The sequence below is a fragment of the Triturus cristatus genome, chromosome 5_1 (genome assembly GCF_964204655.1).
Source record: "Triturus cristatus chromosome 5_1, aTriCri1.1, whole genome shotgun sequence".
Taxonomy (NCBI): Eukaryota; Metazoa; Chordata; class Amphibia; order Caudata; family Salamandridae; genus Triturus; species Triturus cristatus.
In genome coordinates this window covers 1,021,292,422-1,021,315,753 of record NC_140587.1, presented here as the reverse complement: position 1 = coordinate 1,021,315,753, position 23,332 = coordinate 1,021,292,422, and the positions used below count along the sequence as shown (strand labels likewise).

The window sequence follows — 23,332 nt, the reverse complement described above, 5'->3', positions numbered from 1 at the left end:
ATCGTACCATGGGAGCGTCAACTTTGAAATAGCTATTCGCGGCCGCCCATCCCACAGCAACGTCCGTTGGAGGCCTTCGACCTCCCGAAAGTATTTGGCCGGTACCCAGTCCAAGGTGTTCTGGAGGGCATAGAGGAAGCGGGGAAGAGACATCATTTTGAACAGGGCCGCACGCCCAACAAGGGAGAGCGGCAGCCTCCGCCAACCTTCAACATCTCGCCTCAAGCGCGCCAAGGGGGGGAGCAGATTCCTCTCATAGCGCACAGCAGGATCCATGGATATAAAAATCCCCAAATACACGAAACCCTGCTGGGCAACCTGTATCGAACATGTTCTAGGGATCGGTGGGACCTCTCCACTAAGAACGTACAAGTACGATTTGCCCCAATTAATCACAAGCCCCGAGTTCCCACCGAACGATGCGAGTACGTCACAGACCACTATAAGTGACTTCTTAGGTGAGGCAAGATACAGTAGGATATCATCGGCATAAAGCGAAATACGGTCCTCGTGATCAGGCGACCACCGAAGGCCCCGTATATCCGGGTGCCAACGTATCCACGCAGCCAACGGTTCAAGGGCGAGGGCGAACAACAGAGGCGACAGGGGGCAACCCTGCCGAGTACCCCTACCAAGCTGAAACGGAGTAGATGCCCGACCATTCACCACAACATTCGCTAGTGGCCCCTCGTACAGCAACCGAACCCAACTCACAAAACCGCGACCGAAACCAAACTTGGCCAGCACGGCCCATAAGTATGCCCACTCCACCGTGTCGAAGGCCATCGTGGCATCAAGAGATGCCACAATAGCCGGTTCACGCAGCGTGCCCGCCCTGGCGATGACGCCATGAAGACGCCTAAGGTTTAATGCTGTGTTTCGGTGCTGGATGAAGCCAGATTGATCCGGGTGGACCAAATCGCCAAGCACCCTACTCAAACGGGTAGCCAGGAGTTTGGCCAGAATTTTCGGCTCAGCGTTGAGGAGTGAAATGGGCCGATAGGAGGCGCACCTATCTCGGGGTTTACCCTCTTTATGTATTACCACGATCGACGCCAGCCGCTGATCCAACGGAAGGATCCCATCCCCCCGCGCCTCCAAAAACATGGCGCGCAGGTGAGGGGCGACCCTATCCGGGAACAGTTTATACAGGTCGATCGGCAGTCCATTCGGTCCAGAGGCCTTACCCGAGTTCAACGCGCGAATCGCCCCCGCCACCTCGTCAACCGTTATGTCACCATCCAAATCATCCCTATCTATGTCAGAGAGGCAGGGCAACTCGATATCACGGAGGAGCTCAGACGAGTCCTCGGGCGGCCTGTCCGACACAGAGGAATAAACCCTACGAAAATACTCGGCGAAACACTTCACAATCCCCTCAGGTTCCACAATCGCCTCTCCCCACTCTCCCGTCAACTCTGGCACCACTCTATTGACCCGTTCTTTCCTGTCCAACCACGCCAGGAGTTTCCCTGCCTTATCACCAACGTCATACAGGCGGCTCTGTTGTTCCCTACTGAGGGTCTTAGCGGCGTTCGTAACCAGGTCCCTATACTCCGCCTGCTTCAAGCAAAGCTCATGCAGTGAGGACTCTGTAACCTCCTCCTCCATAGCCCCCTCAAGGGCCGCGATCTCCTCCTCCACTTGCCGCACCTCGCCATCCCTCCGATTCTTGGCAGCCACCACCAGGGAGAGGGCTTCCCCCCGAAGCACGGCCTTAAAGGCTTCCCACAGCGACACGGCCGAGTCCACGGTTCCCAGATTGTCCTTAAAGTAATTATCCACCTTCTTTACCAGGGCGCTGCGCATCTTGGGGTCTCGGAAATACCATGGGTTGATGGGGGCCACCCTCCCTCCTCCCTCCCGACCTAGATCCAGCCGGATCCACACTGGCGAGTGGTCAGAGATACCGCGTGCCATGTGCCTCGCCTCGGATATCAACGAGGCATGTGCGGCCAGAGTGAGCAGGTAATCAATCCTGGAGAGGCTACCATGCGCCCCGGAGTGAAACGTGTATTGACTCTGTGTGGGGTGCCGGAGCCTCCAGCAGTCTATCAGACCAAACGTATCCAGGAAGTCTGGAAGCCATTTCTGAGCCCCCCCTGTGTCCCTGGGGGGGTATCTATCCAACAGTCCGGAGCCCACAGCGTTGAAATCCCCTCCCACTACCAGCATTCCCCCCGGGAGAGTCAGCAAAGCCCTGCCCAGTTCAGCAAGTGTGGAGGCCTGCAGGGCCGGCGGGACATAAACCGAAACCAAAACCAAAGTCCTTCCTTCCCACCGCCCCGCCACCGCCACAAACCTCCCCCTATCGTCAACAATGGTGGAGTCCACCTCAAAAGGCAACGATGCTCTAACAAGGATGCCCGCACCCCTGGACCCAGAAGAGAATCCCGAGTGTGCAATGAATTTATACCCCTTCCTATTCAAGGCATAGCACATATTACCTATGAGATGCGTCTCCTGCAGCGGGACAACATCTGGCATTGAGCGTTTCAAAAATTGCAAAACAATCCCCCTCTTGATGCGATCCCCCAAACCATTAACATTCCAGCTTATAACACTTAAGCCCCTACCCCCCATCCTCAAACGGAAAGAGGCCCACCCCACATCCGAGGAGCCACCATGGAACAGCCCTGACGATAATCATCATGCCTTGCAAAAATAAACCCCCCAACAACAAACTCAAAATCCCCAAAACTCCCCCCACCCTGCACCCCTGCTGCAGCTTACAAAGCCCCCCCAACTTGCAGTGTGCCTGTCGCCCTACAAAAACAAAAAATCTACAAAAAGTACCCTAAGGGAGGAAAAGAGCACCCCTCGTCCTCCCGCAACCCTCCACAGTTACTGCACTCTGTTCGAATCTTCAAGTATGGTCAAATCAAGTCAGGCCGGCTCTGAGATCTCAGCCCTGTCCATCCCGGCCACTGTCTCCATGCTCGGCTGTGTCATCCCCCGTCCGTCGCCGGGGCAAAGCGTCCAGCCATTCGTCGGCCATAACAGGAGAGTCAAAAAAGAATGTCCGATCTTCATGCACCACCCGTAGTCTGGCAGGGAAAAGCATGGCATACTTCAGATCCAGTTCCCGAAGTCTCCGCTTCACCCCCAGGAAGCTCTGTCTCTGCACCTGCTGGGTGAAGTCCGGATAAAAATTCACCGACACATTCTGGAAGGGGACTGGGCCCGTCACCCTCGAAGCTTGCAGGATAGCGTCCCGATCTCGAAAATGAAAGAGCCGGGCGACAATCGGCCGCGGCGGGGCACCCGCCTTAGGCCGCCCGCCCGGCACCCTATGAGCCCTTTCCACCGCAAAAAACTTTCCAAGGCCCTTAGGCTTCAGATGATTGAGGACCAAATCCTCCACAAGCAGGTCCACCGAAGCCTCATCCGAGGACTCCGGGACCCCGATGACGCGCACATTGTTGCGCCTGGCCCGGCTCTCGAAGTCCTCCAGCCGGCGGGCGGCGAGGTCACTCTCGGCCCTCAGCTTCCGAACCTCGGTCTGCAGATCCGCAACATCATCAGTGAGGCCCGTGGTCTTGTGGTCCAGGTTCTTAACGCGCTCGTTCGTCTTGCCAAGGTCCGAGCGGATCAGATTGACATCTACCAGGATGGCATCCACCTTATGCGCCAGGGCCTCGAACTGTCTCCCCATCGAGGTCTGCATCCCGTCGAGCGCGCCCATGACATCCTGTAGGGAGAGCTCCGGTGTCCCAGGCGAGTCCTCCTTCTGGGCATCCGGCGCCTGGCTCGATCCACTCGGCGATGCTTTCAGGAGGGCGTAGCGGTCCATACTGTTGACTTGGGAATACGTTCCCCGCCTGGTGGACTTAGTCTTCAGCCGATCCCCTTCTGCTTTGCCCGACATAATGGACTCCGGGCAGTCCAGTGCAGTTAAGACTGTTCCCTCTCAGCGAGAGGGATAAGGAGTGAGCAGCCCGCCGAGCGTCCTTGGGGTAATAAAGCCACCCAGAGCTTTACAGTGTCCGGGCAGACAAAGGGAACGAAATCGAAAGTGAAAGTGCGAGGACCTCCGTCCGACAGTTCACACCTCGCCAGGCCGTTGTTGATCAACTAGGAGTCGGGCATCCTGCCAACTCTAGCCCCTGGCATCCCCGGGAGTTAGGCCGCAATCTTCCGCCAGTCGTAAGTCCGGTTCCCGATGGGCGATCCGACCGCGGGTAGCATCAATCGCCTCCCTGACAACTCAGCAACACGGTGCCATGCATACCATCAGGATTAGAGACAGGATAGTCGACGGAGGGCGCGAGGGTCTCGGGAGCTCTAAGCTCACGCGGCCATCTTGGTCAAGCGCTAGGCTCCTCCCGAGCCCAAATCTAATAGGTTCTGGGTGTGCCTCGGGGTGGAATAGAAACGCATAAGACTTGGTCTTGTTTATGGTAAGGCCTGAAATTTGTTCAAACTGCTTAAATATGCACGGTATGGGCTTGAGGTTCTTGTAGGTCGCGAATATAAAGGATGATATTGTCAGCGTATGATGATAGTACATGTGTAGTGTTACAGATGCAAATACCTTTTCCCACTGCCTTTTTCCGGAGTTTTATTGCTAGGGGTTCAAACGCCAGCAGAAATAGGAGTGGCGATTGTGGGCAGTCTTGACATGTGCCTCTGCTCACTGGATAGGGATGCGATACATACGCACCTGTGCGGGCTCTCGCTATGGGTACCGTATAGAGCAGTTTAACTCAACGCACGTATGCAGAGGGGATAACGAACTTGCTGAGTGTTATCAACATGTATTTCCAGCTGAGGGTATCAAAGGCTTGGCGCAAATCTAGGGAGATGCACCCGGCTCCTAAAAGGTCCTTGGGGGTGGCCTCCAGAACGTGATAGAGACGCCTGATATTAAGGGAGGTGCTACGGGCAGGCACAAAGCTGTATTGATCCATGTGTATAAGTTGTGGCAGGAAAGGAAGTAGACGACGGGCTAAAATTTTACGTGGGATTTTATATTCAGTATTTAAAAGTGACAACGGTCGGTATCCCAAGATGTCTGTAGGATCCCTGCCAGGCTTGGGAAGAAAGGTAACTAGGGCCTGCATTGTGGTATGGGGGAGGCTTCCAGGTTCTAGAGCTGACTGGTACAGGCACTCTAAGTGAGGGACTAATTTGTCAGAGAAGGTTTCATAAAATGTTGCCGGTAGGCCATCTAATCCTGGTGTTTTGTTGCGTGGGAGTTCCGGGATAGCTTCCTTGAACTCGGTTTTGGAGAGCCCGATTTGTCTGCTTCCCCATGCCTCAGTTGTGTGTAGGATTGATAATCTATTATGGTTAGTCGTTCTATTAGCTCTGAGTGCGTTATGCTTGCTTCTTCCAGCTCTTCCGCTTTAGTGGGATCTGTGACAGTTTCCTGCTCTAATTTATTCCGTTTTTTTTTCTACTTCTTTAGGGTCTTTATGAATCGATTGTCGGCCCCAGCAGTTGTGCTGATAGTTGTACCCCTCACTACAGTCTTGAATGCTTCCCATTCCATTAGTCGCGAGGCCGCCGTATTGGTATTCTCAGCAAAATAATTGGTGATGGTAGTGGCCATAGTGTTACGGAATACTGCATCTTCCAACATCTGTGTTCGCAGCTCCCAGGTTGGGGACTGGTGTAGGGATCCTCCCCCATGACAGAGTGACCTCTAAGGGGTTGTGGTCTGAAAAAGTCTCGTGGGGCATGTGGGGCGGGAGTAGAATGAGTATTTGCAGCAGTTTGGGTTTTTAATGCCCCAAGCGTCCATCAGTGACCAACCCCCAGCCCACCCACAGAGGGCATCTGCCCGCTTGATGGCAGTCGCTCCTTGTAATGGGAGATAAGAGCGGTCTAAGTTTATGTCTAAGACTGCATTGTAATCTCCCCCTAATATCCCCCTAATATTCAAGTGTAATTTACCCAGTCCATTAGCCTTAGCGCTGCGGTTAGGCTTTCTAAGCATTTATCCTGATCGTAGTTTGGGGCATAAATACTGTCTTTAACTTTGTGTGCCATCTAGCGCGCCTTGTATCAAGACATATCTACCATTTACGTCCATACGCTCTTCTAGGTCAACAAATGGGGTTCTGTTTCCGACCCAGATAGCGGCACCCCTCGCAAAAGCGGAATATGATGTATTAAAGACTGGCCCTCTCCATTTTCTATGTAGTTTAGTAGCCTCGGATTTGGTGAGGTGTGTCTCCTGCAAGAAGTCAAATTGCACTTTTCTTCTATGCAATTGGGTCTGTATTCTGTGTTGTTTGTGCACTAAGCCGATGCCTCTGACATTCCATGTAACTATAGTACACTTTCCCGGTGTAGCCATAGGTATATGTATGTTGTTCTGTGTCTTGTCGCCTCAATTGGATGGGGACTTCTACACCCTATTATGGGGGATGAGCCAGGTAAACCACTTCCCTTGTTACAACCGAATACTAGGTCTAACCATTGAACAGTGGTGGACCAAACAAATAACTAACTCTGTAAACAGTTCAACGGTAACCTTCTTGCGTTCGCTATGGGGGTATGGTTACTATGCATTGCAAATCTCTTGTGAATTTGGGTTGCAGTACTGCTGACCAGACCGTGGCCTTTTACGAAGTTTATATGGTCTTGTGAGGTGGGGAGTTTTGCTGGGGTCTGTGGCTCGTATTCATCTAGGCAAGTTAGAGTCTAACTTGGTGCCCAGGTTGCGGAGTTATCCTAACTAGTCATTCACTGTTTGTGGGGTGATGAAAGGGAATAAAGCGAGGCTATTTTCAGAGTCCGATTACATATTAGTGTACCTTGAGGAGCTGAAGAGAGGAGATCTTGGTGTTTAGATATTGCTGCCGTGAGGAGTGCTGCCTTTCGACTTTCCAGTACTTGTTCCGGGGATGGACTTTTGGCCGTGGACTTGCGACTTGGTTTATTTTGGCGTGCTTTCCCATTCAGTGCTGCTTGTGATCCTTGGTTTGTGCTCTGCATTGACCTCTCTGATGTGTCGCCTATGGAACATCTAAAGTATGACTTTTGCTCGTGCATTATCTTCAGGCGGGTGAGGAACAGTAACGCGTATTTTAGGTTCAGGGCTCTAAATTTCTTTTTGACTTCTTGATAGGAGGCCCTCTGGGGTTGGACCGTGATTGTGAAGTCTGGGCATAGTGAGATCTGTTAGTTTTCGTACAGGATAGGGGACTTTTCTCTGGCATTATGGAGCAACGTGTCACGTCCTTTTAGTTAAGTATCTGGGTGATCATTGGTCATGGTGGTCCTCCAGCAATCGGCTTTCTCGTGGGAATCCTGTGTGTTCTTTCGACACAGAAGAGTTCAGTCAGACCTTCTGGGCCCACCTTGTCTCGTAGGCATTGTTCTATGAATAGAGTTGCATTGGATCCCTCAGAGCGTTCCGGCAGGCCTACTATGCGAAAATTATTTCTTCTTGACTGGCCTTCTGCATCTTCAATTCTGTTCTGTAGGCTGGACACCTGGCGTTGGAGTTGTGCTATTTGGTCTGCTTGGTCTTTGTGTTGTGGAAGCATTTCTGTTATGAGTAATTTGTTACTTTTTACAGTATTAGCCAACTTGTCATGGTCTGTTTTCAGTAGCGTAAAGTCAGTTGTTAGCATCCTTATTTGCTGTTCGATTGCTTTCTGTGATTCCCGGACCTCCTGTAATATGAGGTCATGTTTGTCCGGAGCGGCCTCCATATTTATTGACGGAATGCAGTCTGATATGGGTGCTGGAGTAGCACTCTCATATTCCTCTTGTTTTGCAGTACCGGTTGTGGCTGGCTCTGATTGTTTCCCCTTCGTGTGACACATAGTGTGCTGCGCAACAGATCTACCACCAGTTGTTGTCAGCTTGGTCATTGGGCCAGTATTAACCTCACAGGTGAGTGCCCCGATGTGGGTAAGCAGTCTTTGCACTAATCGTTTTTGTGTTCCTTTATTGTTTCCCAGTGTCGTCTTAGCTCTCCGTGTCTCTCCTGAGGTATTGTGTCACAAGGCAATATCATTCAGCATATGAGTGGACAGCCACATGAGTTGGGGGTGGCTAGAAGGAGAGCCTTGTGTCCCCAGATCACCCCGGTCTCGGCGTGTCTTCTCGCTTGGCTCGGGGACAGGTCGACGATCTCTCCCATCTTGGGACATAGGGGGTGGCCCGATCAGTCCGCGCCTCATCCCCGGTCGACACAGCCACTCGTGCAGTGGGCAGCACAAGCCCCTCGCTGCCACCGGAGCCCTCAATCACTTCCGAGCTACTCTGGATGGATAAAAGGGGAGGCTGCACAAGGCCGATCTAGTCAGAGCACAGCACCCCAGAAGGTTGACCTGTGTGTGCGGCCTAGGCAGGCCTAGTGTCTCGGGAATGTAGAAAGAAGGGGCCCTCAGCTACGCCGCATCCTGGCCATGACGCAGGGCACATGCGCCATCTCCCCGTAGGCTTTAGTATGCCCGGCCCTAGGCAGTGTCCCAGCTCAGCTAGCGATCAGGTACCCCGGTGGAGCGCAACAATACAGCTGTGCCTTTCTTACCGCCATGCAGTCGAATAGCATATCTGCTTCTCCGGGTTTATCGCTGGTCAGGCGCAGGCAATGGGACTCTCCGCATAGCAGGTATGTCCCGCTCAGCTCCCCGGGAGTTTTTTCTGCTCGTGCGGCCTTGGCAGGCTCAGCGTCTCGGCCGCTTAGAGAGAAGGGGGGAGGCCCAACTAAACCGCACCCCGTGCACGGTCTGCGGTGCAAGATACGTGGGTCACCTCCACATCGGCCTCAGCACGCTCGGCCCTAGGCGGTGTCCCCGGCTCAGGTGGCAACCAGGCCTCGCGGCGGAGCGTACCAATGCAGCTGCGTCGCTCTAACCGCCGGGCAGCTGTGCAGCGTGTTCCCTTTGTCGGGTGCATCACTGGTCTGACGGTCAAGCTATGCCTGCAGGCTATCTCGGGGCTCCCCGAGACGATAGCCCTCAGACCTCCAGGGCCGTTGCAGCAAAGTCCAGCACACCAGAGCCTATGCGCCTGCAGCGTGGTTGCAGTTGGACGCACTCACTGTGTTTAGCGCATCGCTTTGTGATTCCAGGCGAAGAGCATTCACCGTAGCCAGCTCTCTTTACAGCGCCTGGAGGTTGTGGGGCAGGGTGGTGCCTTGGATGCCCCCACCACACCGCCGATTATTGCAGGATTATCTGGTCCGAATGGTGATGCCTCCTCCCCTGGCAAGGCTTGGTCTTATAAATTTGGTCGCACCGCCGACTGCCTTATTCCGCTCCTTCAAGGGTCATAGATCATGTCCTGTCTGCGCTTAATATTGGTATTGGGCCTTTCTATCTGGTCAGCTGGACCCAACATGTATCAAGGTGACAATGACGAATATTTTAAAGAGGTGGAGTATGTTCCTTGAGAATCCCACCTCGTTGAGACCGTAGACGGCTCTGTACAGAGAGCCATTAGTTAAGCCCTGGTGCCCTTGGAAAAGAGACTGGTTGAGTTGGCTAATGCCTGCCCTGAACCCCTCCCACAGGGTAAAGACCTTCCAGCACCTTCTAGGTCCATAGCACTTTCAGAGCAGCTCAAAATACCTAAATTAACCTAGAGCCCTTCCTCCAAAGATGCTTGTGTCTTAAAAAGACTTTTATAGTGAGTGACCTGCAATTAGGGGGGTATTGGGGGCATACCCCCTTCCTGATAACAAAGATCCCCTTCCATCCCCTCAATACGATCCCACTTCCTCTCCTCCATCCTCCCCCCTCCTCGGATGGGGACAAAGACACTGAAGACCATGGCATCCCGAGTCGGATCCTTAGAGTTCATCTGTGGGCCAGACTGCTCAGGCAGATCCACTATTGGCCAACATGCTGGACTCTGGTGACATTTACCACCCTAGGACCTCTGGCTGGGCCCAGCGGACCAGGTAGCAGCGTACATGGCAGACCATCTCCACACAAACCCCTGGACAAGGAGGTCCAGAATAGACTCCGAGCCAAATGCCCCAGAACCACCCTATAGGGCAAGGTTACCCTCACCTCTGAGATTGATACGAAGATGGACATCTTCCTGATTAAATATATTAAAGGTCCGAAGAAGGGCTTTGATCACTCCTGGTGGTCCTTGACAGGATAAGCTTCTTGACATAGCGGACCCTTTGACCAAGATACTTGATATGGCGGAAGAGGCCAAGCAATCAGGCTTCATCAACTCCCCTGAGACCCTCTCTTGTTGAGTGCAAGGGCCATAGCCTTCTTGGGGAATGCCAATTGCTTGCTCTCTACTGAGAGATGCCATTCTCTTCTCATCAAAGTAGATAACAAACTTGGTGGCCCCACCACCACGAAGGCAGGTCCAGTGGCACAGGGGGTGCTCTTTGGTGTTCCCTTTATCAAGGCGCTGGGGAAGTTTGTGTCTACGTTCAGCTCCTTAGGCAAGGCACTGACATCTTTTAAAAATGTCTTCCCACGTAGGTTTTATGGCAGAGGTAGGGGGCACTCAGCCGGCAGCTCTTTCAATAACGCATCTCAAAGAGGTCAGTTTCCCCAGGTGAGGCGTCTATCAAGACCAATTGAAGTTCGGGACAGTGTTCACTTCCACAGGTTCCAGAAGAGGCCGCCTCCACAGAGGCATCACTAGGGATGGAGCCTCTCCCAGTGCCTATTCAGGTAAAAGCAACAATCCCACTACTGGTGGAGGTGGGAGACAGGCTAGCACTGTTTTTTTCACAACTGGGTATATCTGACATCGGGTGCCTGGACATTGCACACTGTAAGGGGATTCCAAATAGAATTTTACTTATCCCCAGTTCAAAAGGCTGCCCCTCAAAGGCTAGTCTTTCAGACTTCCAAGCTCATCTTATAGATCAGGAGGTGGTGACCTCCTTGCAAACAGGGCCATAGTCAGGTTCTCTCTCCACCACAATGGGTTCCTCAGCAATATTTTTCTCATGCAGACGAAGGACAAGGAATTTTGACCAGTGATAAATATCCAGGAGTTCACCGGGTTGCTTGTGTATTGCCACTTCAAGATGGAAGGCATTCCTCTTCCGAGAGACATCTTGTGACCTGGAAATTCACTTGTTCACCTAGACTTCAACGATGCTTATATGAGTGTCTGAATCCATCGACTAAACCATTGGTTTCTTCAATCCCTGTGGCATCACCTGGTGCATGAGTTTATAACACTCCCCTTCGACCTTTCATCGGCACCTTGGTGCATTACAAAGGTGATGAAACTGGTGATAGAATTCCTCAGGATGTAGACTTGTCTTTCTAGATTATATACTTCTGATGGATCATTCTTTGACACAGCTACGGGCTCATCTGGCGACCGCCACCTACCCCCAAGAGGATCTGGGGTTTGTGATCAGCTACGACAAATCGGAGATAATTTCCTTCCAACACCTTCCTTTTCTAGGATTTGTGATAGACTCCGTGCAGGTTTTCCTCAGCCTGCCAGACAATAAACTGTCGAAGATTCTGCAGGAACTGGGAAGACTTCTGGCCAGACCAAAATGCTCCCTGAGAGATAGCAAGTGTTCATCTCGCTAGAGGCCAAGGAAGTGCTTCACTGATGGCTTTGCCATATGGCGGCATGGAATGGAAGAATGATCTCCCGCTTCGAACCCTTCATTTTCATAGAACCAGACATCATGAATGCTGCTGACTGGTCCTCGGATTCCACAGTGAAGAGGTTTTACTTTAAAACCATTGTGGATATTGCCTCCTTTGTGGTAAATAAGCTTTAAACTTGCATAATCCTTGCCTCTGGTCCTGACATAGATTGAAATGTTTCCTACCAGTCACAAAGCAAAGTTTCAAATCCATTAAGGGTCATATGCGAGGATTACCCTACCCACAAAGCTCAGTTTTTGTCTCCTGGTGATACTGGGTGGCTTTATGGAAACACTGTCTTCTTAAGAAGTAAGTATTAATTTTCTGGAATTTACTGTCATTTATTGGTTGCACTGTACGTTTTCCAGCTATGATGACAGTACACGAGGTTTAGATAACATTTTATTACAAATATTTTCTTTGTTAATGACCATAGACAGATACATGAAGAGATCAGAGTTCACAGCAGCTGTTGTGCGAAGAAAAAGGAGGAACATTCCAGATCATTACCTCTTTACAGGGAACGTGAATATTGATTGGCTGATCTGTTCTTTCTGGTTTCCCCTCTGCTTTATGAGAAATGTAGTTGTCGTTGGTTCTTTGTCTAAGTTGATAGAGAAATAAAACAAAGAAAGTAATGCATAATCCTCGCCTCGGAGGCCTTAATGGAATTGTATCTTTCCTTTACGTTTGCTAGAACAGTTTTAATTACTGGCAGTGCATAGGTTGCCGCATGCTTTTTCCTTTTAGCCAGGTTTAAAAAAAATATATATATACTGTATCTATTCACCACATGTTTGCCTCGAGGGGCACATTTGAGGGCAGCCCATAGGTTGGCATAAGCCTTTGAACAAGACTGGCCTAACTATTTATATCTCTTATTAAGTAAAGGACGCTTAGGTCCTTGTAAGAACAGTAACTCAAAGAAATAAACATATTCCCTAAGGGATCCAAGATATAGCTGCTAGTGGGAAAGTCCTGAAGAGACAGCAGCATGTCATTGAGTCTCTGTGTTAATAGTTTACACAGAAAAGTGTCCTCCCTTGCTTGGAAATACATTTCATACCACAAGAGTAGTCATGGGCAGATGTGGTCACGCCAGCCTAATTGTATTTTAGTCAACAGCATTTTGACCTCTAAATGAATTCAGAGGTCATAATCTGAGTCTGCTATTACTCCTTCTGCAGGAGCAACATGGGTTCCCAGTGCCCTTTTTTCACTTCTAGAGACGTTGATGGTTATGGAAAAACAGATGACTCAGTGAGGCAAGTAAGAGAAATAGGATGGGATTTGTAATCCTCTTGAGAAATTATTCCAAAACAAATCTCCTTTTCAGATTCAGGAGACCGAGATGATAATTGTTAAATGATACCCCTTCATATGCTTGACATTCTCCCTCCTGGCCTTCAATCCATCTGGTTATGCCCACCTGGGATAGCCTTTGCTTTCTGTCTCATAAAGCTTTAATCAACTTATTACTAGTACTGAGTTTTTGGATACTCTTCACCAAGAAGTGCAACAGTATGGAGTATCATCGCATCTAAGTGAACACTAAGGTCAGGGTACTTAAACCCAAAGTAACTTCCGAGCATTTTAACAACTTGAAGGCACAGTCACCCTTGTCTTATAACCACGTAGATTATAACTGTTTATTGCATTTCAGTTACTAAAATGTATTTTTAAAACAGGAGGGAAAACATTTTATATGTGATAATAAATATTAAAACTTTTGAAGTTTATCCTGCTTGAATTTATACGGGCTGGAATAGTTCGAAAGGTTATAAATGTTGGGGTGCTGGCTCTCATTGGCGAACTATTGTTACCGGACGGTCACTTTCTCTTCATGATTTATTCTGACCTCATTTCAAGCTGCTCCTGAAATGCTCTGAACCCATTTATGGAACACTGACAATTCCCCCACGCACAATAACATTTCTTATGCCAAGCTCTTCCATCTTTGCTTCTTCCATACAGAAAACTATGCTAGTTCCCTCCCCCACTTGAGTAATGGCTTCCCATCGGTTTCAGCATATGGGGGACCTCCTTCCTTCAGATTTTTTCCCTTTTCACAAAAAAGATCAGCCAGCTGAGAATCACTGTGGCAGTGTGTGAGCGAGGTTGTGTTATTTACTGTACTGTTTTCGTTAGATGGCAGAAGGTCTACTTGTGCACTGCACCCAACAGTAGCTCAAGTGAAACTATGACATTTTTTCTGATTGTTTAATTTGTCCTCAGTTTTTGAGTCCGAGTTTAGGTGGAGGAGGAGGGTGGGTGGGCATTTCCTTCCTGTGTTTGAAAACGAGGGAATACATCATTGCTTTTGTTGTATACTGCTGTGATGGGACTTGATACACCATGATAATTTCAATTGCTGTCGTCTAAGGAGTGACCCTGGCATAACAAAATATCTCAGAATCATAAATTAAATTGTTTTGAAAATGTTTAGTATTTTTATGTGTTTCAGTCCGAGATTATTTTGACGTAAATTTAACAATTTACCAGTTGTCACCTGCTATTTTCTGTTGTCTCTTTTTCTTATGTCCTTTCTTTTATATTGCTCTCTTTAAATCCTCCCTATTTAGGGATTCTGCCATTTCCAGTAACAAGACCCCGCACAACAGCTCCATCAGTCACATAGAAACAGTTCTTCAGCAGCTGGATGAAGCCCAATCTCAAATGGAAGAGCTTTTTCAGGAACGCAAAATCAAACTGGAGCTCTTCTTGCAGCTACGAATATTCGAGAGGGATGCTATTGATGTAAGACTGCATTATGGTCTTTTTTGTGCCAGCTTTTCACTTGTTCTCTTTTACTTATTTGAATAGTTTATTCTCTTTAGAGCATATGCATTGTGTGGTTGTAACACATTGGTTTGCTAGCTTGCCTGTTACTGAGAATCTGGTATTGGGCAATAATAGACCATTACTAGACTAGGGGATTGAACATATGTTTTAGGTTTTTCCTTATTAAACTTTGTGCATATGTTATGCTGTAGACAAAGATGGATTATGAACACAAAAATCGATATGTGTGGGCCTAATTTGTGATACACAAAATGTCTTGCTATTGTAAATTACTCTTAGGTTAGTAAAAGATTTGAATTAGGGTTGGCATTCCCAAATCTTGGTTAACAGATTCAGAGCTTGAAAGATTTTCTGTAGCCGAATCTCATGTAAGATAGAGGAAATATAGCATTTTTTCCATCACTTGTATTGACCTTTTTTTGGGGGGTCAGAACATCAGTTCCTCTAACAAAGGAGGTGGACAGTGGCATTGTGGTGAATACCCAGGAGGTTCTAACATTGTGGCTGTTTGCAAACATTTTAAAAGGCTTTTCACAATACGTTGTCACACTAAGCTGCAGTGGTAAACACTGGTGTGTAAATGTTGCAAATACCTTCATATATTAAATGGGTGCATGGAAAGACTTAAATTTATGTAGGATAAAACATTTTCCATGAGGGAAAAACACACACAAAAATGTTGTGTCCATACTAATCAATATCCTTTTGAGAAACCCAGAAATCATCTTTGTCGGTGATGGTAACAACATAACTGTCCCTGCTAAATAGAAAATCTGAAGGATGTTCAGATTCATTGCAGGAATGAAAACACCTTTACCCAGTATGCAAGCCAATAAAAGGAACCTCTGACAATTTGCCCTCCGCTTTCACTCCTTGATGACTCATAGGTTAGGAATAGATTTTACACAACATGGATCTCTTAGCTTTCCTCTTCCTTAATTGACCAAGTGCGTGGAAATATCCGCAAGGAGGATGAATCAAGCCCAATTTAGTAGCTAAGATGAAAGGCACTGTACTGACATTTCTAGAACTAGAACCATCACTCAAAGATAGCACAGCCGTCACTAGGCCTCGCATTCCTCCCCCCTCCCCCTCACCAGTACCCTTTTCATCACTTAAGGGCAGCACAGGCGAGATTTGGCCTCCCAGTGTTCCTCCCCCAGGACCCTTTACATGCTCCTATTCCACAGCAAGCGCGAGGCCACCAGTGGAGCAGACAAAACCACCAACAACTAAAAGACCCCCAGCGATGTCTTGCAAAATCTTCTAAACATTACCAAATAGGTGTATCCCAGCCTTGTGAAAGTTGGCATATCGACTACTGGACTATTTGTGATGGCCTCCTTTATGGCATAAGTGCACACAGTACTCCTCTTTGAGAATTTTGGTGCTATGCAGTTAGTTAGATGTTCTATTACACCCTCCCCTCCTACAGGGCTATCTTTATTCTACATGCTTGATTTGTGTGCTGCTACCTGATATCTGATAGAGACTTCTAGCCCCAGATTTGTTACTTTTGATTTTCCACATGCGTCAGACTGGATCCGGTGGATTTTTCATGTGCAGTGTCCCTGTGCTCCGGTAGGTTGCGTCGATCGGCTCTGTGTACGTTGTCGGCATCGTCCACACTGGAAGTGACATCACAGTACCCATATAGGCGCAACCTAGGCGCGCTGACGTAAGGTCTTTTCTTTCTGTGCCATCCACCACTGATCCGGAGAAGGGCTGCCCCCTAGCATTTTTCGACTGGATTTGTTTTACTTTTGTCCGGGGTTTTTGAGGTTCTCATCATTGGTCTGATAGGAATATGTCATCTAAGAAGATAGGAATCAATCCCTGCAGAGCCTGTCATTGACTGATGTCCTCGGAGCTTGCTCCTGGGCCAACTCCGCGCCTCCCTGACTTTCCGGGAGCGGCCCCCGCCCACTAAAAGCGTTCTATGAGACAATGCACCTATTTCTTTTTTTTTTTTTTTAAATAAACCTTTTTATTGCCATTTGTAATATATCCCTGTTAGAACCATTTGACTAAATGACTTGCGGTGCCCATGAGCACCAAACGGAGAACTGCATGTGTCCCTGACTCCCGTTGCCCATCCGGCCGCAGGTCTCCAAATGTTAGCGCCAATGCTTTGTACGTCAAGAATTGGCTAAGCCAGTGCCTAAAAAGGAGTCCCAGCGGTCCTACGCAGGCATTGCAACATTGCAAATCCATCTTCAGCAAAACCCCTAGGTGGGGAATCACCACTGCCGAGTGTAATAGCTTTGCCAGCAGGGAGCCCTGGTTTATCAGTCAACCCCACAGGTCCCAGTTCCTGTGAGCTCCATAAAGCCACTGAGTGATCCACTGGAGTAGCGCAGTCAGAAAATATCATTCAAAATCAGCAGCACCCAAACCTCCCTCCTCTGGGAGTCTCCGGGAAACCTCCAAAGAGACTTTATGGCGACAGCCGTTCCATACCAGTTCCCTAAGAAGTGTGTCTGATTGTTTAAACCAGGAACATGATATCTTGACCGGGAGGTAAATAAAAAAAATATAAGAGCCTTGGCAGCATACTCATCTTGGATAATGAGATCTGAGCCATGACGGGTAATTTAAAAAATCATCAGAAATGGACACATTACTTAAGGGACCTGAGAGCGTTCCATAGGTTACCCTCCTGAGGTCGTCTAGTGATGAAACACCCTTATTCTCAAGTATCTGATGGGTACCAGTGACCAGGACAGACCATGGGGCAGTTCCTGCGGCATTTGAGCACCAGCTGACATGGGAAACAGGTATGTCTAAGATTTATTGACATGGAGTCCACAAAGAGTTGCAAACTCACTAAACATGGTCAATGCATTCGTATTCCCTGTGGGGCCATCATCCAGGTATAGCAGTAGATTGTCAGCATACAGAGATATGATATGTTCTCTACTCTTCACTTTCACCCCATACCCAGCTCCTTTTTGATGGAAAAGTTCAGCCAATGGTTCAGTGGCCAAGGCATACGAAGAAGGAATAAAGGTCACCCCTGCCTGGTGCCCCTGTAGAGCTTGAATTGATTGGAAATTGCGCAAGCCGTTTTTACTCTTGCCGTGGGATTAGTGTATATATAACCCATTGAACTCAGTTCTCACCCAGCCCCATCTTAAGCATGACCACGCCCAGACTACTTATACGGTCAGCTAAGATCTTATGGCTGACCGTATAAAAAGCTGCTGAGAGATCCAGCAGAATCAGTGCTGCTGTCCCCCCCCCTGTCAAGTGCTTCTCGTATGTCCTCTGTTGCTACCACCAGGGCAGACTCTGTGCTGTGGTTTTTTCTGAACCCATGTTGTGTGTCGTCCAGCAGAGAGTTTTCCTCTAAGTATTCTGAAAGTTGTTGATTCATAACTTTAATCTACCAGCTTGGCAGCAAAAGAGAGTCTTGATATAGGACGATAGTTATTCGGGTTCTTGGTGTTCAGATTCTTTTGTTAGTAGAGGGAGAATCACGGCCAGTTTCCAGTGAGAGGGAAAAGACCCTTCTGCAAACATCTTATCAAAAATCTGCCCTAGGTATTGTGCCTCTTGAGCAGGGATCATGTGCATAATACTAGGGGGGCAGGGGTCTCGTAGCGCACCTGATTTGATAAGTGGGATTAACTCTGAGTTGTTCTTTTGACCAGACCTTAAAGGAGGAGAAACTGATTTTTTGGGGCGGGCCAATTCGGACATGTTCATCCTGATGATTAGCTACTCTATTTGCAGTAGATTTATTGAAAATGTTAGCGACTTTTTCTTGGAAAAAACCATCCAGTGTATCGTAGAACGTTTGATTTATTCCTACATGATTTGGGCTGGCTGGTGTTACCAGTTTTTTTATTACTGAGAAAAGGGTCTTGTTTGCATCACAGGCGGCTTTGATATTCCCTGAATCCTATGCGGTCTTAGCTGCTAAGATACTTTTTTTGTGTTTGGCTACTTACGTTTTGTAAATATTTTTCTCCTCCACCTCATACTTTTTCCTCCATTTTTGTTCTTGTCTACGACAGTCCTGCCTCGTTAACCTTAGGTTTTCATTGTACCAGGGCTGGGATATTTTCTTAACTGTGGTTTTTTAAATTCTTGAAGCTACTAGGCCCAGTGCTGAGTTGAGCCAGAGTGCGAAATTCTCAACCCTATGCTCCAGGTTATTCCCTGGTTGCCAAGGGCCCAGGGTGATGGCATTTCCCAGTTCTACTGGCCTTTTTTTCTGCCAGGCTCTGCTTCAGGTGTGTTGAGTAGTGTTTTAAGGCATGGTAGGTTTCTTGGTGTTTATCTGCCACTTGACCACCCAGTGGTCTGACCAAGTCAGGGGGAGAGATGGGAGTAGCGTAATCCAGAATTGTTGGAGAAGGTCCCATCTAACATGTGACCAGTCCTATGCGTTTGACCTTTGGTAATTAGGGACAGTCCGAACGCATTCATTGTATCAATCAGTTTTAGGGAGTCTGGGTCTGTTTCCTTTTCCAGGTGGAAATTGAAATCTCCCAACACCAGAGAGTTCTCATTGATGATAGAGGATTCCATTAACATACCGAGCTTGTCCGCAAAACCACACCTCGGTCCCGGGAGCGATAGACTAGCACTCCCTTGATAGGCAGAAAGTCTGCTGACTGCACCGAGAAGGCTAAAGCCTCCAAGCCAGGAGTGGTTAGTGGCTCGAATGTAGTTTTAAAATGACTACGATAAAATACTGCCAATCCCCCTCCCTTTTTTTTTTATTGTCCAGCCGATATACGGCATAGCGGGGGGTGGTGGCTGCAACAATGCCTGGGCCTGAGCTGGCATCAGCCCAAGTTTCCGTGCTTGCACTAAGAGAACTCCAAATGATGTTTCACCAAGGATCTGTTTTCAGTAACATGCCGGAAATCATTGCAGCATTGACACTAGAACCTTTCCTTTGCGGCTGGGCAGATGTCCCTGTGGCTGTTAGGTTATTTACTAGATTGGGTCCAGGACCCCCAGTGCGATTAGAGATGGGGAGCTGACAGGTGATCGTAAAGGGATTAATGAATCTCAAGGGCAGTAGTGCATCCTGCGAGTACCTAATGGTGTCTGAGGTATTTTGCCCAAACGGGCCAGGGGACCAGCACTGGACGCGGTCCAGGCGCGACTGGTGCAGACGGGCTGACCTTATGCGTGCCCACTGCGCATCGGCGCCATCGCCCCTGTTTGTAGCCGGAAGCCCAGAAAGATGGAGGTAGACTAGAGCATCTCACCTCCAAGATGGCGGCTATAGGATGGCCCAATGGAAGTGGGTGTGGGACGCCCTTAGCTGGAGAAACCTCCCTCCACTTAATCAGCGGGCTACCTGCCGCGGTGGACCGGGGAGAAGAAGAGGGCGAAATGACATGTGTAAGGCGATAAACGTCTGCTATATTGGCTTATACTAAATAAATCTGAAGCAGATTTTAAATAAAAAAAGGACAGATGCAGTAACAGAGTATTGAGGACACCCCCGATATCTTCTGAGAAAATATTGAGAACGAAATAATGGAAGCGTCGGCAGCAGACGAGGAAGAAACTTTCTCCATCCAGGACTCCTATTCTGAATTGGAGATCGAACTAGAGTCCCACGACATTCAAGCTGGACAGGGTGCCATGAGAACCAAAGCCCCTTTGCCCACCAAACCTGCTTTCACCAAATAAAGCGTTGCTGGGCCACCACTGCCATCAGGCCATGGTAGGCACCAAGACTCTGATTCCAACACTCCGGCTCGGTAATGAAACCGCAAGTCAAGCCTTCTGGCTCGAGCCAAGATGACACCCCTTCAATTCTGAAACATTCGGGTTCGAAAGATAAGAGACATATCCAGATTTGCACCGAAACATAAAGATGCTCCTCTAAAGCCTATTCTAGAAACCATTAAACAAAAGCTGGATACAAAAGCAAATCCATATAAACCCTGACACTGCACACATTACAACTAAGCCAGTAATGCCATCTTCCAAAAGGAAAATAGACACTGAATATAAAATCCCTCTTAAGAAGAAAAAGGACATAGCTACTAGCCCTATTAACATTCCTCAAACCCCTCCATCTTCTTTACTAGTACTTCTTATGCCAGCTTCAGACCCTCTACACATTATACCACCAGGCACAAATCCTGATATAGGAGATGATGATGACACTTATGATCCACTTATGATCCGCCACCACCAGATCCTTGGGATGACTATAATATAGATCCACATGTAGACACAGATCCAGCTCTTTACCTGGCTAAACCTTCCCTTCCTGATGATAATACTGCATATCAGGAATTAATTGTTAGGGCAGCTACTTACCATGGAGTGACTTTACATAAGGAAGCCCTAGAAGAGGATTTCCTGTTTGAAACTTTAGGAAACACACATAGAACATCACAGTTGTTGCCTATGTTAAAGGGTATGAAGGGGAATGCTGAATATATTTTTAAAGATCCAGTTAGGGCACGTGTCATAACACCTAGAGTGGCCAAAAGATATAACCCCCACCCGCTGACCCAGTTTTTATTAAGGGCCAGTTGCCTTCAGATTCTTTAGTGGTGTCCAATTCCCGTAAAAGGGCAAACTGACAAACCTCAGGGCAGGCACCACCTCCAGATAAAGATTCAAAACTAATTGATGCCTCGGGGAAAAAAGAGTAGCTGTTCAGTCAACCAACCATTGGCGTATAGCCAATACACAAGGGGTCATATTCTCAAGGAGCCATCGCCGAGTTAACAGCATTTTATCGCAGCCAAGTCGCGATAAATTTACCACCCCATTCACAAGCTGGTGCAAACAGCCTGTATCACCAGTTTTCCGGATGATAGCATCTTCAAAAAACATCGCCACACATGACCCCGGCAACTATCGCTAATGAGATGCAGAGTAGGCGTTCCTGAGCAAAAAGCCGCGACACCACTATTCCACAACATTCTCAACGACCAGCCACATTGGCGATAAGAGAACAAAACAGGCGATAAGACGTGGTAGCACCAGGAAACTAACACCTCCTCCGACCTGGTGTAAAGTCGGACGACAACCTGCACCAGACAAGGGAGCACAGCCCAAAGCCAAACATGAAGAATAGATGCACCCGGGCAACTGAACATGCAGCCCAGAGCCCCAATAGGGCAACAACACCCACCGCCACCACACCCAGGAGCCCACCTCCCCCCACCACCACAGAGGCAGCACGGACAAAACAGCGGACCCACAGGAAATGCACCAGCCTCACAGACTCATCACCAGAGGATGCCATTGCCCACTACAGGCTCAAAAGGACAACCATCCTACGCATCCAGACCATCATTGCCCAACAGGCCGACGGCACCAACACAGCGGACAACCAACATCCCACCCCACACAAAGCTGCTGGCTGTGATGCACCTGTTGGCCTCTGGTACCCCGCAACCAACACCCGCCAGAGTCTTAGGAGTCTCACAGCCAGCCGCATCCAAGTCCCTCACACCTGTCCTGGATGCCATCATCAGCCTGGTACCCCAGTATCTATATGTCCACCACAATGCACAATTCGCTGGAGACCAAGCAAGGATCATACCCCATAGCTGGATGCAGGCACGTGTCGGGGGCAATCCACAGCACACATGTCCTACTTGTGCCCCCTGGTGACACAGCACACAATCACCGCAACAGAAAGCCCACGCATTCCATCAATGTGCAGGCAATAGTGCACCACCAGGGACTCTTCACCAATGTCCTCGCCACCTACCCAGCCAGTGTGCATGATTCCTTCATCCTCCGACAGTCCATCATCAACCAGCACTATCAGGATGGCACCAAGGGAAATGCACAGCCCCGTGGCAAGTTCCAAATGAATACCCCACACACCTCAACTCCACCACCATGCAACTCACAACTCTGGCAATGCACACGTCACAAAATCACATAAAACATGCACACCCACCAGACACGACAGAGCAACTTACAATGGTAACCTGGGCAAGCCGTGAACATGAGCCATTAACGGAATGGCACCTCAGCCACACAATAGCGGAATGTGGGGAGAGGTGGGAACCAGGCATGTGTGAAGGAGGCAGGAGAACCATGATTTGGAAAGTACACAATGCCAAGAGTGGCAGCGATGTGCTGGACAGACCCCAGTATGATGAACACATCGATATCCATGGCGACATACACCGCTGGTGTATGGAGTGTAGCGGACGCAACCATGTCACCCCAGCCAGTGGGGGAGTACATGGAAATGTTGCCTGTTACGTCCCCCCCGTAAGTGTGAGCGGAGTGGGATGGCCCGGCGTACGCCAGGCCAGCATAGGGGTGTGAATAAAAAGCACATAGCCCTGGGCGTGGTCCTCTTCCGGAATGTCCAACATCTCTGCCAGGGCGGCGCCTCACACCACGTCACAAGGGCGACGCCGTCCTCGTGAGCGGAGTTGCCTGCGATCCTGTTCGTCTGCCGTACCCCGGCCCGCTGGAACCCGAAGCCGTCCGGCCCGTCCCTGCGCAGCCAGGCCACACTGCTAACCTGCCGACACCAGCGTGTTTTAAGGAGGGCCCACCACGTGCTGGCGCAAGCTCCAAGCCCGAGGCCCGCGACCCTTGCAGCCTCCTCAGACCATCACGGCCTCCACGACACAGGCCCACTTTGCTCCTTTCTCGTTGATGTACCCTACTGCTGCACCCGGCCTTAACTACGGTCAAGTAGGTCACACATTTGGAACTGAGTCTTGATTACACCATGGCAGAGTACATATGTTCATTGCAGATCTTATGTCAGTGTACTCACTTGGATGTGGTGCCACCAACTCTGTGCATGGCATTCATACGACACATGTTTGTTGTCCCCGGTTGACTACTGCCTTCGGCCTACACTACGGAGAAGTAGGTCACACATTTGGAACTGAGACTTGATTACACCATGACAGTGAACACTATTTAAGGCAGAGTTTGTGTCACTATACTCCCTTCGATGTGGTTCCACCAAGTCTGTGCATAGCAGTACAACCACACGTGTC

At 49.0% G+C, this 23,332-nt stretch overlaps 1 protein-coding gene across 2 annotated transcripts in view; it reads left to right on the top strand.

Moving 5' to 3' along the window:
- Positions 1 to 23,332, top strand: part of TRIO (trio Rho guanine nucleotide exchange factor) — a 4,621,980-nt gene that overhangs the window by 1,525,111 nt on the left and 3,073,537 nt on the right. For both annotated transcript variants that reach the window (XM_085606120.1, XM_085606121.1), the window contains exon 13: positions 14,141 to 14,315. In XM_085606120.1, coding sequence (XP_085462246.1) covers positions 14,141 to 14,315 — 175 coding nt within the window. The remainder of the gene's footprint in view (positions 1 to 14,140; positions 14,316 to 23,332) is intronic.